At 43.0% G+C, this 16,014-nt stretch overlaps 1 protein-coding gene across 2 annotated transcripts; it reads right to left on the reverse strand.

Moving 5' to 3' along the window:
* Positions 1 to 10,621: 10,621 nt before the first annotated feature.
* LOC119561055 (calnexin) lies at positions 10,622 to 15,421 on the reverse strand. Of its 2 annotated transcripts, none has more exons than XM_037874902.1 (9): positions 15,052 to 15,421; positions 13,854 to 14,192; positions 13,671 to 13,742; positions 13,438 to 13,571; positions 12,432 to 13,020; positions 12,229 to 12,369; positions 12,014 to 12,139; positions 11,442 to 11,684; positions 10,622 to 11,373 (listed from the first exon to the last, which is right to left on the reverse strand). In XM_037874902.1, the coding sequence occupies exons 1-9, from the start codon at positions 15,193 to 15,195 to the stop codon at positions 11,329 to 11,331; spliced, it is 1,833 nt and encodes a 610-aa protein (XP_037730830.1). In that variant the 5' UTR covers positions 15,196 to 15,421; the 3' UTR covers positions 10,622 to 11,328. The 2 variants fall into 2 exon arrangements, with proteins under 2 accessions (XP_037730830.1, XP_037730821.1); XM_037874893.1 differs by lacking the exon at positions 12,014 to 12,139 and adding an exon at positions 11,753 to 11,881 and having other exon boundaries at positions 15,052 to 15,420.
* Between the last annotated feature and the right edge of the window lie 593 nt (positions 15,422 to 16,014).

Genomic DNA, 16,014 nt, shown 5'->3' on the forward strand with positions numbered 1-16,014 from the left:
TTTCAGAGTCTCCATCTCGGGATCCTTTGCATGTGGTGTTGATTGAGCAATTTGCTGATATATGGTATGGTATATGGTATATATGGTGCTGGTGTGCTCATTGATTTGGAAGCTGTCAGCGTGGTTGCTCCAATTTCATGGCCGATTTGCTCAAGTGCATTCTAATTAATGATCGAATCGGATTCGGCTTAAAAACTATCTGGCCATGAAATTTGAGGACATCTGGCGTCTTTTTAATTAGGATCAAGGTTGCTGGGCCAGAAAGGGTTCTCCGTTCTTGTGCCTAACGGGTCTTAAAGGGTCGATTAAGGTATTGGATTTCTGGTTGTAGAATTTAGTAAAATATTTATAAAGTTAACTTCGGGGAAAAGCTTTTTGCTGAATTATGTTTAGATTGGATCATAAATTTAAATGAATTTCATATTTGTAAATTCTTAAAAATCCCTTTAACCCTCATACCTTAGCTCCATGTTTCCCCGAATCGAACAATTTACGACCGCAAACATCATCTAATATCTGTGCGGCCAAGGCCACCCAACAATTGGCGCTACTTTGAAAAGATCATTAGCAGGAATAAGATCGTAAAAATTCGTGACACGCGAAAATAAAGCAAGTGCCGCCCACCGGACAGCCATGAAATTGCAACATGGAGGAGTCGGTGCCATTACCCGATCCGATCCCTTTTCCTGCACCGATCGATCGATGGATGGATGGACGGACTGTAGACCTCCCGGGAAATCAAAATGTTCAATTGCACACAATTGCGGGCTCGAGTGGCGTGCAAAAGACAAAAGGACGACAGAAGGATGACCGAGGCAACAAATTTATAGGGACACAAACACGGGCCGACTCGACTGTCCGATTGTCGGCGTCTTAGAATCAAATGCACTGCGTCATCGGCGACCTCGGCAACCAAAATATATCATAAATGCACACAGGTTCTTGAGACGTCTTTTATTTTCAGAGGTTTTGCCGCCCTTTTATGATTCTTATGCTGTGGGGAATTGCTGGTGGTCGAGGCGATTCCAAGAAGCCAGCAAATACAAAGAGACTGGGCGAAAATATTATGAGAAAAAACACAGGGAGTAATTAAAGAAGTCCCATCCAGTTATATTTACACTTTTTAATAGATTTTTTTGTGGTAATATTTATTTGCTTGCCTAAAGGATTTGTTTGCCTTGCTGGCTGTTTGATCTACGTCGTTTCGTAGGATGAGTTTCTCGGTGGTGTGAAGGAGTTGGCAAGCCGATTATGATTTGCCACCACACAAGTCGAGGTCGAGGCTTGGCAACGCGGGTTTTATGGAGGATTTCGGCGCAGGACTTTGGCTAACGTGTCAAATTGACAGCAGGACACTTTTTCTGACTCCGATCCTGTGGCAATTTCGCACGGTCTGAAGGGAATACCTGCGCCTAACCCACGCAGCGTTCTGTGCGGGGACTCTCCTGTTCAGAGATCCTTCCTCGATCCAGGCGATCCTGGAGATCCTGCCGATCCAGACGCTCGGCTCATTAAGCGTTCTCCTGGCTGGCGCCTATCCTGCGGAGTCCTCTCAGTTTGGTGGCTTTGCAATTAACTGCTTTGTTTTTAGGGCCCGGGCACACGCGCAATGAATGTCCTTTTTTCGAAAGGACTCTCTGCTGCGACACTCGCAGCGTTTTTCACATTTTTCACTCCTTTGCAGGGAAATCTAATCGCGTTTTGCTCCTTTTCTTTTCCTATCCACCCGCTGCTTAATTGCTGGGCTTAGCAATATCACAGGACATAGGGCACAGGACATCCAATTCAACATATGGCTGAAATCCTCCCGATCAAGTAGCTGATCTCAAACGCCCCCATTTAGTTGGCAAAAAACATGTGCTGGACAAAGTGCTTCTGTGAAAACGCCCTCGATCTATAAATATTTTATTGATTCCCAGCCCATAAAACTGCAGACTGACATGCCGAAAATCGGGAATACTTACAGGTAGATACCTGCGAAAAGGACCGATCCCGTGTGCACTTGAACTAATTGACAATTGAAAGGTGAGAGATTGCAGTTAGCTGATAGGACCAACGGATTTTTGCCCTTCTTTGTGCCTCGAATTTATTGCGTTTGTCGAGAGGTTCGTCCTTTTGTTTTCCAACAGAGGTTTCCCACTGATCGCACCAAAACAAAGTGCCAGTTTCTTGCTCTGACATGGACTATTAATTTGATTTTTATGTGCACTTGCTCTGCCCTCGCCGCCTCGATCGTTTTATGGCAGTTTAATATTTTTGCGCCTCGTCTTTGTTCGCAAGAAGCCACACAGGGACCTCCAAGGTTCTGTATAGTACATGGTATATGCCCCCTCGGAGCGACCTACTTATAGGGTTACACGTACATATATAGATACCATCGATCCATGGTGTAACTCGATCGCTTTTTGGCAACTTTTCAGTGCCGAGCACATGTTGCTACGTGCCTCCAAAGCTGGAATCCCCTCAAGTGTCCATTGATGTGAGCTTCCTGCTGCTTCGACAGCTACTGGATGGATTAAGTGCCCTTTTAATGTGGGAACATTGTGATGAGCACGAAAATTATGATTATCTTTGGAGCCGAGGATCACAAAATGTATCAAATTCTGGTTCCAATGAATCCCACCGAGAAAATGTCAGCAAAATGGGAAGTGGTTGCCCTGGGTTCATTAACACTCTCCTTATGTATTGAAGATAATTGCTTTGGATTGATCGATAAACAAGCATTAAATGGAACAAATCTTCTCGATATATGTCAATGAAATTGATGATCCTCTTAGAAGGTCCAGCTCAGAATCATTAGTTCAAATTAAATGTAATGGTTTTTGGGAGGTATTCCTCTATTGTTGGTAAAAATGTAACAGTATTGAAAGACCATTTAAGAATTTCTACAATAAATGAAAATGTTATAAATCCGTTATTTATGATTGTTGTAGTGATATTAACAATTACCTTAAACATTTAATACATAACAGGAATTTTCCAAAAACTGTATTGAAAATTTCCCTGTTCTTCATAAGATTTCTGCATGTCTGAATCCACTTGTAACTCTCCCATCTGGAATTCAAGGAAATAGATCATTGCAAACCCAAGCTCGCCCAGCTGGCGATCAAGTAGGACCACCCCAAAGGAGTCAAACTTTCCGGCCCTTTGTGCAGCGGGCGGAACTTCCCACCGAGCTGGTTCCACTTGAAGAGGTTGCCATATGGCGGCGCCTACGACACCATTCCACAAATAGATCCTGGTCTGTTTCCGAAATTAATAATTGCAACATTTCGCGCTAAGTGAAAGTACAAGATACACGGAGTTCCAATGTTTTTTTTCGATTCACACATGGAGTCCAGGAGTCAGTTGGTCAGTTTTATGGGTGAATTACCAGATCGGCAGGGGCGGCGCAGCATGAAGCTCGAAAAGGGCCAAAAGGGACGACAGGCAAACAGAGTCAAACACCCACCCATGTGTGGGCCAGATGAGAGGTCCTTGCGTGCGTGACCGTTACAAACCAGCCACCCGATGACTCAGTGCTATCTATGGTATACTATATAAGTCTAAGGATCAAAACGCGGGTGCGCAGGCGCGCGTCAGTTGGTCTGCAAGTCCTAACCCTTAAATGCAGCCGGCAAACTGAAAATTCGAGAACTGAAACTCCCTCACCCAGTAAACCACCCTGTTCTAGTTTAAAGTAAGGCCCAAAAACTACACCTTCATATCTCTAAAAGTATAGAACCAGCCGCTGCTGACGCGCCCACATTGCCCAAAGTTGTTATCCTAGAATATTTTTATTTTAATTGCTATGCTGATGTTGGCACGAGCCAAGAACTTCAAGTCGGCAGTGGCATATGTCCTGAAAAACATCCGTGTGGAGTGTCATTGACTGGCGCTGCTGTTGTTTTTTTGGCGCCCAATTCCTGGCAGGAAAACTCGCTATCGGGGGTTGTCGTTGCGAAGGAAAACTGTTAGTTCCATCCACATTATATCACCATCACCACCACCACCACCGAACGCAAGGCACCACCGATCAACGGAGCGCAACCAAATTATGCCCAAGTTGCTGCAGCGCTTCGCTGACCCTGTCTTTTGGGTTTTGCGTTTGCGTTTGGGTTTGGGCCTTCAACTTCGACTTCCAGCTCGACTTCTTCTGGCTGGCGACCTTTTGGGCCGCGATCTTTTGTGGAGTGGGAATGGGCCAAGAGCACGCGCTTCCACAGCCATTTCCTCAACTTCCTCGAGTGCACCCGAAATGTAATGAGTCGGCCATGTCAGGTGCATATGCATGATGTACTGCGAGAAAACCCTGTTGCTGTATATTAGTAGAACCTATTTACGAAGTAATTAAATTTCAATGAATGAAATTAAATACTTGAAATATAAATGTAATACTTGTAAAGTGATTATTATGTATTTTGTACCTATATAAATATAATTCCCCAAGTTATCTGAGTTAAATGAATCAAGATTGTTCTTAAAAAATATAATATTAGAGTCTCATTGCTTTTTTTGCATAACAGTTTAAGCAATGTAAATATGGGATATCGTCGGCTTCGATAGGATATTAAAATCAAAAATGATCTTTAAAAATATAATATTGTCAAAACTCTATCTAAAATATTATCAATATGAACATTTCTTATCAATATGAACATTTTTCATATCATAATATATTTTTTTTCTCTGCAGCCTTGAAATGACCCCGACCGCGACCCCAACCCTAAATGGGCCATGAATTTTCTTATTTTCTGGCCCTCTCGCTTCCTCCCTGTGGCCTAGACTCCCCGTCTCTCTCTCACTCTTTCGATCGCGTAATTACTGCGGCCAAGTCGAAGTTTTTCCTTCAGGGCCAGGTCAAAGAGCCACTGCCACCGCCACTTCCACTGCGACATCGTCGATCGACTCCCGAGCGGTGCTCATTAGACCAAAGCGTTTCCAGGCCGCATAGAGGGTGCATAGACATCTGTACGTAGCACGAGCTATGTCCTTATGTTTAGCGCATTTCGTTGTAATAATTTGAAATTTTGATCAGGTGTTTCTTTTTATGCATTTTGGCTTTCTTTCCGCCGGCGAAGAGGAAGGGATGGGGGCGGGGTTCAAAGGGGAACTAGGAGCGTTGAGGTCGACGGACCGTGTAACACAACTGCAACTGCAAGTGGCTGGCTGTCTTGGCTCAAAATGCTCAACAAACGGGCAGGCAGGAAACTCAGGGAAAAAGCGCGCAATTTCGGGTGGTTCTTGAGCTGGGCTATTTAGCATTTGAACCGTGTCGTGGTGGGGTCTACTCGAGAATATGGCAAAAGTCTGATTTAGCAGGGAAACAGGTGTGTACAGGTCAGCTGCAAAAGTTTAAACGGTGAGCAAGCAATACAGAAATAAACCAAATGGTAAACTATTATATTGTGTATTTACCAATAATAATATTATAATCTTATGATATATAAGATATTATTTGGTTTTATATAAAAAACCTCTATAAGTCGCGAACATAATGCAATGTTTATCTGTTCCACTACTTCCTGTGGCTCCAAAGATATTCTCTGATATATATTCCGAAGACAATGCCCACACTACACCCATTTCCTCAGCTCAATCTGCTTCGCCCACTCTCTCAAAGATGTGGGCACTCCTAGTCGATGATTCCCTTGGCAACACGCCTGTACAACCTGATCCCATCCTCGGATGCCTTCGTCGGCATCGCTCTGAACTTATTGAGCAATTTAATTTTTTGGGCGGCAGACCTTGCATAAATAAAATATTTCGTTTGCATGGCGAGTCTGGAGTCTGTGTGTGCAGACGATGAGTGCAATGCGAGTACTAATGAGTGCCAGATCAAAGTCAATTTCGGGGCCCACGTAAAGTCACGCAATATTGTGTGGAGGCAGGATGCCAGGATCGAATCAGAATCAGGGGAGCGTCGACTTGGGGATCCAGGCAAATTATTTCTCAGATTGCTCTTACATAGGGGTTCCTAAAATGGAAGAGACGCCTTGTAAATCGATGTATCACAAAAGGATATATTGATCAACTGATCATGAGACCGAACGTTGTAAATAGGTAATATTATAGGAATGTAAATATATAAGGTATTCGTGTTGATCGAAATAAAAGCTTAGATATGTATACATAGTACATTGCAATTAGTTCAAATCAATTGCACAATTTTTAGTAAGATCTTTTAGGGTATTTCCACCATCGACTTTCTTTATTTGTGATGTCTCCTTAATTTGTTCTTGCAAATGTACTAAGTTCTTTGATGTATTATGAAAAAAGAAAAGCGTGCAGCGCACGTACCTACGAAATTATGATCCCGGCAAATTGAGTTCTGGCTGAATGGGTTTTTGGGAGTGCTGACTAAAATTGCCGAAAAATGAGCGAAAACGTGCGATCCAATCGGGCACATGCAAATCGAAATTTTAAACTTGAAAAGAAGACCCCTACTTTTGTGGTCGGATCGCAGCTTGAACTGAAACTGATCCGCTTAACTTTCCTGACCGGAAAATGCATTAAAAGCTGACCAGCGAACAATGGCTACAAAATTTAGGGAAAAGGTTAAGCGGTCTAGTTCGGTTAAACAAACAACTTGAGGGCCGGGAGACAATGGAAAATCCCAGTGCAGGCTTTTCTAATGCAATTAAAATTTTCTTGTGTCGTAAGTCAAATGCGAATCGAAGCGTAACCCGTTGGTCAAGCCAAGTGTTTGTTTAGTTGCGGTCAGTTGCGTTTGCTCAAAGGATCAGCGATGGGATATTGTGAAACCGATCCGGCTCCTTTTTCTGCTTTTCCAAGGGGTCAGCAAATCGCGTTAGGGCATCGAAATGCTGAAATTAAGCGTTAAATGGAAAAACAAAAGCTTAATCTCAAGAACAAGGCAATGAAAAGACAAACTAAGCGGCGCACAAAGGAGGCATAATTGCGAAGGGGTCACTCATGCATTCGCGGCCTTGCAGGGGTTGCAATGGGTTAAGGAAGTTGGGTGGGTCTGGTCAACTGCGGGATCGACTATAAAATCGGACCCCGATGGGGTGGACACTTGAACCCAGAGCTGGTCAACGGCGCATTTATGACAGCAACCGGTTTTGCATTTTCCTCAAGCTGCGGTTATTTGCAGAGATTTGACGCAGGCCGCGTAATGAAGATAAACGATTTACAATAAAATTTTATTGTCCTTACACCACCGGACTGCGAGTCCCGAGGAGCTGGTCAAGGATATTAATGATTGGCTGACCAGCGAAAAGGGACCAAGACGATGGCCATGCGGGACAGGACCCGACTAATAATGCATTCAAAAAGGTGTCTAATGCGCAAATCCTGTTTAGATAGGCACCCAGCATAAAGTGGATAGGAAAAGGAACCTCAACCTCAAGGATACAAATGTGATTTTTCTGCCCGTCTGATTTGCCAAGCGTAAGTTGATCTACGTATATTGCTCCCTAAGAATCTTTCAGGAGAATATCAAAGTTAGAGTAAAACAGCCTCATCCTCAACAGTCGTCTTGACCTCCGACCCATGGTCCTCGATCCTATCCAAAAGTATTCCTCGCCTTGCCATATCACCCAATTTTTTTCAATTTCCTCCGCCTCATTCAGATTCGGTCCGCATTGAGCGAATTCGCCTTAATGTAAGATACATCACTTTATTTTACTTATATTTTCACATGTAAAATAGAAGTAGAACGAGTAGAGCAAGTACTGTCGATAACCGCTAGATGACGTTTCAAAATCCTGCGTAGAACACTAAAAAAAAAGATTTTACCGTACAATATTGGAGAATTCAACCACAAATTCAGAGAGGTATCACACTTGCAAATCGGGATCCAATTACCAAAGTTATGGACTTTCGAAGCACAGTTTTGGGTACCTATTCTGATACCCATTGGAATTACCGAAAAATCGAACATGAAAATGGACTAAAAATGGGACCATCGTTTTTGAGATATATTTTAATGCATATTATTAGAGAATTCAACCACAAATTCAGAGAGGTATCACACTTGCAAATCGGGATCCAATTACCAAAGTTATGGACTTTCGAAGCACAGTTTTGGGTACCTATTCTGATACCCATTGGAATTACCGAAAAATCGAACATGAAAATGGACTAAAAATGGGACCATCGTTTTTGAGATATATTTGAATGCAGATTATTAGACAATTTAACCACAAACTCATAGAGGTATCACACTTGCAAATCGGGATCCAATTACCAAAGTTATAGACTTTCGAAGCACAGTTTTGGGTACCTATTCTGATACCCATTGGAATTACCGAAAAATCGAACATGAAAATGGACTAAAAATGGGACCATCGTTTTTGAGATATATTTTAATGCAGATTATTAGAGAATTCAACCACAAATTCAGAGAGGTATCACACTTGCAAATCGGGATCCAATTACCAAAGTTATGGACTTTAAAAGCACAGTTTTGGGTACCTATTCTGATACCCATTGGAATTACCGAAAAATCGAACATGAAAATGGACTAAAAATGGGACCATCGTTTTTGAGATATATTTTAATGCAGATTATTAGAGAATTCAACCACAAACTCATAGAGGTATCACACTTGCAAATCGGGATCCAATTACCGAAGTTATGGACTTTCGAAGCACAGTTTTGGGTACCTATTCTGATACCCATTGGAATTACCGAAAAATCGAACATAAAAATGGACTAAAAATGGGACCATCGATTTTGAGATATATTTTAATGCAGATTATTAGAGAATTCAACCAGAAATTCAGAGAGGTATCACACTTGCAAATCGGGATCCAATTACCAAAGTTATGGAATCTGGAAGTGCAGTTTTAGGGCTTCCATACAGAAGGCCATTGATAATACAGATAAAATTGAACATGAAAATGTGTTAGAACTTGGACCTTGGTTTAGAAGAACAATTTTAACGTAGATTAATAGAAAATACAACTACAAACTCATAAAGCTATCCCACGTCTAAATCGGGATCCAATTAATCAAGTTCTGAAATTAAGAAGTGCAGTTCTGGGCTCACATTCTGAGCGCTAATGGGAGTACGAAAAAATCAGACATAAATATGGGTTACAAATTTGACCCTCGTTTTAAAGATACATTTTAATGTGCCGATAGCAATAAAAGCAATATCGAAATAAAATAAATCTTTAATCTTCCATTGTGGGCAAGAAACTCAAAAACCAATTGGTTTTTATGAATTCTTATCTGGCGCACGTAATCTATATGATGAAATTGAGCCTGCACTGCTCGGCAATTAATTGTTGGATCAAGGGGGAATCTCGTGCCGGGGGCCTTTCGCGATTTGATCGGATAAAGTCCGGCTTAATTGCACGGAACTTGCCAAAATAGCGGGTAATGAGGGGGACTCGTCGCATTTATGCGTCAGAATATTGCAACCCTCAGGGGCAACCCCAAGATTGCCATATTTCTGTGGGGTTGATATGGGGTCCGTTCCCTGCAAAAACCTTACATATGGCGCGTTATTTTGCTTACGCATCGATTAGCATCTAACTTGAATTAAGTCCCCCAACATTTGGGGAACTCCCTGGAGTTTGTGTCCTCTGCTGACCCATGCCAAAAACACTTTTAACCAATTCCGTTCACTCGGAAACCGGGAGCACTTAAAAGCCCTGTGAATGGGAAGATATAGTCTGGGTTCTCAGTTTGTTTTATTGTGCTCGAGGGTTCAACAAAGTCGCTGCCTTTGACAAACGAAAACGAAAATATTTTTATTAAAATTAAAATGCTTACGCAGACCGAGGCAACGGGTTGGTTTTGTGGTTTTATATGCCATTTTGCATATGGCAAAGGGTTGCCAGGGAGCCTTTGTCTATGCATGAATTATGGGGAATCCCCGGCTGCCGCATCCTAACCATTTTATATTAATATGCAACCCGGTCTAGCCGCAAAATTTTAATCCTTTTAAGTGAGACCGGAAAAGGGGCCGCCAGACATCGGCGAATCATTTAATCTTTTTATTGAATTGCCCTTCGAGTTTTTGGCAATCGAAGGGACTCGTGGGGAGTCAAGTTCGCATCTGTTTGGCGGGCATAAATCTAATTTTCAATGGCCTGTATGTGACCCTCGCCCCCGTCTATCTATGCAAATCGTCATCGGTTTACTGTTGTCATAACAATTCCATTAACAAGGCCAGCCCGTCTGGTTTGGCATATTTATGAGCTTAGGAAATTGAATTGAATTATTCAGGGGCGACAAAAAGGAGACCTCCAATGCACATGTCGATAGTATCTGAATCCTAAAAATGAATTGGATTGGCAAGGGTTTCCTTCCATTTTTGCAGTCCTTTCTTGGTCCTGCAAATTGTAGTTAAATGTATTTTATGCCGACCGACCGCCAGATCAACCAATCAGCTAAATAATGAAAACGTTTTTGGGGAAATGCCCCAAAACCACACGAATGCAATGTGTCTGGTCTGGTCGACGCCACACGCACCATCGAGCATAATAAATCCGATTCGTATCTGATCTATGCCAACATCAGGGGTTGACATTTAAATTAACACCCACATGGTAATGTGGAGTTGTTCTGTGGGGGGTGTAAGTCAGGTCCTGTTTGGCAGAATTCCATTCCTTAGTCCTTTCGCTCAGCTGCTAGGAGTTGGTTGTATCTAAAAAACACTGTTGCCTTTTTTGGTTTTGACATTTAGTTTTATTTTTCGCTGTAAGTTTTCATCGATACAAATGAAAATGGAAACTTGAGTATAACTATCATACTATTCAATTTCGTTTAAATTACATAATATTAAACTAGATGTTTGCCATTAAATTTCTCCGCTTTAGTTCCCTCTTTGTTTGCTTGCTGTTTTTTCGTTATTAGTTTTGTTTCCCTCAATTGTCTAGTTGGTGTTTTTCATTTTTACACAAATCAAAAGGTCTCTGGTTGAGGATTAAGCACATCAAAAAACAACATATAAAGCTGGGAATCGGCTGGTTACGGGAGTGGGTTAAATAGAAGGTGCACCAGACGACAGAGGGTCGAACACAACGGAAATGCAACGATAATACAGCAAAGTACGTATGGAGTGGACTAAACCGAACCGCGTAAACTAGTAAATTAAATTAGAGACTTCACTAGAATCGGTATGTTTACAGTGTGAGAGTGTGTGTTTATTTCTCCATTTGTGTGGGTGTTTTTCCATGTGGGTGTTTTTGTGAGTCTTTTGTTTGAGGGAGATGTCGACTGCCTTCACGAAAATGCAACACATTTGAAAAGTAAAATTGCTTGGACATTTAGTTGTTGATGTTTTTGCAGCCACTGCCATATGGAATTGGATTATGTTTGTTTTAGATTTGCAGTATGTGTTTTTGGATTCGGCATATGAGGATGCCCGCTTTACTCCTTGCGAGCCTGACGCTTTCGTGTTTTTGTGTTAGTTTCCTGAAAGGAAGAAGGGATTATACAAATTACTTTTGGCACTTTTAATTAAATTGTTAGAAAAGTTATACCTCAGTCTGTGCGGGCTCTTCTTGGTTCTCCGCCGCCTTGGTCTCCTCCTCGTTATCATCTAAATCAGACTTTTGGCTCTTCTTTTTGGGACTGGCGGACAGCGGTGTGCTCTCCTTGCTGGAATCTCCAGCGGCCCGCTCGCCGGACAGATCGCTCTCCTCCTCCTCTGCCTCGGGCTCATCATCGGGCTGTGGTTCGTCGGTCTTTTTGGCTTCGGCAGCAGCCTTTTTGGCAGCAGAGTCCTATTTTCAACACCAATATTAGAAAATCTCACCAAGTGCAACCTAAGTCAAAGCTCAAGCCACATTACCTGACTCTTAGCGGTACCAAATCTACAGTAGATGGTAATGGCAACCAGCGCCACAATGGCCACCAGGCCAACTCCCCAGATCGGGGGATAGGCCTTGAGTAGCTCGACTACCTTATTCACGAATGAGTCCTATGAAATGAAAAAGCCAAAGAATAGCAGTAGCAATTACGGGTGCAGGGTGCAGAGGCCAAAATGAGAGTGTTCATGGGGGTGTATCGAAAGTATTCTAATTCAAGAGCGAAATATAAGACCGGGGCCAACCTCTTTGGCGCGTCGGTAGAGATAGAAGACATAGCAACTAGCCGGAATGAGCAGGTACAGGAAGTACAGAGCCCACCATCCGGGCTTGTAGTTCATGCGGCGCATCAGGCGGTGCCACAAGGTTTTCTTCAGATCGGATAGAACAGTCTCTCGATTATGTATCTCTGTGTATCTTTGTGGAAGGAAATAGGATGTGATTAAGGGCCAAAACTTACCGATTCCCGATCGATGTAGCGACGTTTGATGTCGAAGCTGTTGGCGGCAAAGTCACGAGCCACCTCCACATCGTCTGTGATGATCAGATTGTCGAAGAGAATGTCGCTGGACATGGACCACAGCTCCAGACCCACAGCGCTCTTTATAAAATAAGTAAAGACATAGTAAAGCGGTCAAGTGAAGCCATACAAATACCACTTACAATTGGCGTCATTTGGAATGGCTTGAGATCCTCAAAGAAGTCGGGATTGGCAATCTTCCTGGGGGCCCACTTGCCCTGGTAGTTGGGGTTCTCGATCATCGGTGCACGCCACTTGCCCTTGTAGTTGGGATTGGGTATGAGCGGAGCCTTCCATTTGCCGCATCCGGCGGCCTTCTCGCAGACGGGATTGTCCACCAACGGTGCCTCCCACTCGCCATCGATTTCGGAATCCCAATCCTCGGGTTTGGTGGCCGTTGGATCGAAAATCATGTCGGGCTCATTCTCCAGCCAGCCGTTGGGCATGACGGCATCGGTATCGGGCAGTTGTGGTGGAGCATCCTCATCCCAATCCTCGGGCTTCTGGGCCGTGGGATCTGGGATCTTTTCGCGCTCATCCCACGCATCTGGTTTGCGGTCATTGGGGTCATCGATCTCCGCTGGCGGGTTAACTGGGGGCTTGAAGTCGGTCAACAGAGAACCCTCGTTGATAATCTTGTGGTCCACGCGAATCTCGAAGCTGTTGTCGGGACGCACCACCAGCTGATACAGATGGGGTAGCTTGTCCTTGAAGGGCTCTTCCAAACGGTTCCTAAAAGTAAATGACCGAAAGTCAATTAATCATCAAGGGAACTTTGGATAATCGGTTTATCTGCCTATTCAGCAAGTCAGCTCATCTATGGGGTCAAAGTCCACCATTGTGAGGTTGAGCAACACCGGTGATTAAGGTTTCAATAAAAGCAAGCATTACAATTTTGAAAGCAAAGGTTATTTTACACGTTTGCACAATGCCAATATCAATATCAAATATCAATGGTAATAAACAATTTCAAACTACTTCACAAATGCTCTGTACTACTTTTTCCCTCTCTGTTAACTTTAAGATAGTGGTGATTCTACTAATGAAATGCCCATTTCGTCACATTTAGAAGAAATTATAACGCTTCAATGAGCTTTCGCCGCTTGATTTCCCATCTCACTAAGAGTTGTTTTCATTTAATGGACTCACTTTGGCTTGTTGCAGTGCTTCTCGGTGATTGTGCCATTAATTGGATTGACGTGCCGGAATATGAAGTGCATTTTCACATCATTGCCGCACTTGTCCGGTCCGAACATGATGGTATAGGGTGTCTTGTCATTGAACTACGAATAAACAGATTCGGATTCGGGGGTTGTTTATGGTTTATGGCTTTTGGGGTTCAGGAAGCTAAGAGCTATGAGGGCATTGCCTCCCGCACTTACGGCTTTGAGTTGTTCCGTGTCTTTTCCGGCGGATAGAAGCTTCAGATACGAGCCGCCGCACTCCTGACCCTCCTAAAAAAGAACAAGCACGACGAAAATGCAAAGTGGGTCAGTATAAGCGGGTATTAATTGGATTTACACAGCGGCTGATGCAATCCGCGAGCTGTTCGGTAGGTGACGAACCTGCAACGTGACCTCGTACTGCACCACCAGCGGTTTGTCTTGCTTGAACTCGAAGGGCTGGCGCAGGGGGGCGGATATAGCCGCATGCTTGGCCTTCGACTTGAGCACCAGACCCAGATCGTTTGCCCAAACGATGCGCTGGGGGGACTCCCAGTTCCAGATTCCATCGTACTTGGAGATCTCCTCGGCGATGTCGTCCTTCTTGGCCTGCGACAGCACCCACTTCTTCCTGGATGCCTCCACGTCATCAAAGTGGTCCGCGAAGTGGAACTTCTTGTGGTCGATCACCGGGCTCTCGTAGGCCAACTTCTCATCACCTTCGCTTGCGATGGGCTCCTCCTGCAAGAGATGTGTTGTAACATTAGATAAGGGGCAATCAAATCCAAAACACGCGGTTGTCAGTGCGGGAAAGTGATAGAGAGAGAGAAAAGTGGGTGGCAAACGTGGTGTCAATTGGAGAGCGTTACAGTAGGGGGTATGAAACTAGTTATTATTTTCTGGAGAATATTTATGACTATAAACCCGGAACTAAAACAGATTACAGGTTTTTTCCTACCACTTCTACTATTTTTGTTCTGAATTTAAATTCTTTTTCTTAAAATAAAACTGGTTTCTTGCTTTTCTAAAACAGAATTTTTATCAGTCTGGAAAGCTATCCAAATTATATAACCGTTGGACTACTGTCAGTTTTTATTTTTAAAGCTGGTATATAGATGCTATCTTCTTGACCTCGCCTGTGGTTGTGAATTAATATGTTGTATGCTTATCACATTGTATAAATCAGCATAAATTCTTGGAAACAATGAGAGTAATGAATCAACGAATTTTTTGGGAAACTTGACCACTTAACGCCAATTTCTCCATGCCCAACTCTTATAAAACTCTGATGTAACCTGTGGAATATCCATAAAATACAAGCATTTTTAGGGCTGCCATAAAGAGTGCTATCTACTTGACCTCATCTGTGGGTAAACATTTGATTTTCCCTCGCATTCGTAATTGTCGGTGGAAAAGTCACACACACTGGCATGCTAATTGTGGGTCATAAAATGAAAAAAGCCGGCCGCAGCACCCCCCCTAAACCCGCCAACCCCCTTTCCAGCCTTCCGCCCATGCTGCTTTTTTTCTAGTAGCTTCTTCCACTGACGTGTACTTTTTTTTCGCTTTTTTATCTTGCGGATCGCAGCGCCGCACTCACCTGAACATCCTCAACATATCCATCCTCGAAGTCGTCCGATTCCGAACCCAAATCGGCGGATTTAGCCGTACTTATCAGCAGAAAACCGCAGGCGAAAAGCAACGCCAGCGTTGCGCCCCGGTTTCCTCCCATTTTCCTCGGCATTTTCACCCACTTTTTTCCTCGCTCGTTGCGATTTTCCTTCCCTTCCGCGGCGCTTGGAAAATGGAATACAAGGCGAATAGTATTCGGCGAATTTCCCCACTTGCGCTGCTTGTCACCAGGTTTTCCGGACTGCGGACTGTTGATTCGAGATCTGGCACGACGAACTATTTGTAATTAAATTATAATTTATACATTTTCTCGCTGCCTACTGTGTGATTAGTGGTGGCCCACAATCGATAAGACGTCACTTTCGATTTTCGAGGTATATCGATTTCTCTCACCCCAGACGTCATCCGAGGTTCGGAGCTCCGATAAGAAAGTAGCAGGGACTCAGCCCCCGACCTTGGTTATTCGTTGCATACTTTTTTGCATCAAGCGTAAAGAAAACTATTTGAAGTTACTTTTTTAATTGAGGAATAAGAAAAAACTATAGCAAAAAACCATGAAAGCAAAGTTGTTTCATGTTTAGTCCTTATTTCTTAGATCAAAATATAGTAATATTTTGGAGTGGCCTTCCTGAACTTCCTTCCAAAATTCGTAATCAAATTTGCTATTAAATTAAAGCCTCTACATACTTTATTCAGGATTAAAAAAAAAACAAAAATTAAAAATTTTCTTAACAAAAATGTATAATAATTTATGAATTTAGGATAATTTGTATATGCAACGGTTGCTTAGATTGTTTGTGTAAGACAGCGATTCGATTAGCTCTCGATCGCTTTTTCTATACTTATTTTCCACTCAATACAGCAGACGCAGTAATATCTAGCATTCACTATAGTATTGCATTGTTTTCCCTCGATGCCCATATTAAAATTA

Source organism: Drosophila subpulchrella, chromosome 3R (genome assembly GCF_014743375.2).
Source record: "Drosophila subpulchrella strain 33 F10 #4 breed RU33 chromosome 3R, RU_Dsub_v1.1 Primary Assembly, whole genome shotgun sequence".
Taxonomy (NCBI): Eukaryota; Metazoa; Arthropoda; class Insecta; order Diptera; family Drosophilidae; genus Drosophila; species Drosophila subpulchrella.

What these genes read in the sequence shown, in the direction of transcription:
- LOC119561055 (XM_037874893.1), bottom strand. Translation starts at nt 15,195, where the DNA reads ATGCCGAGGAAAATGGGAGGAAACCGGGGCGCAACGCTGGCGTTGCTT. An exon ending in GATATGTTGAGGATGTTCAG is followed by an intron (nt 14,193 to 15,051) that starts GTGAGTGCGGCG and finishes CATCTCTTGCAG; the next exon opens with GAGGAGCCCATCGCAAGCGA. An exon ending in AAGCACTGCAACAAGCCAAA is followed by an intron (nt 13,021 to 13,437) that starts GTGAGTCCATTA and finishes ATTTACTTTTAG; the next exon opens with GAACCGTTTGGAAGAGCCCT.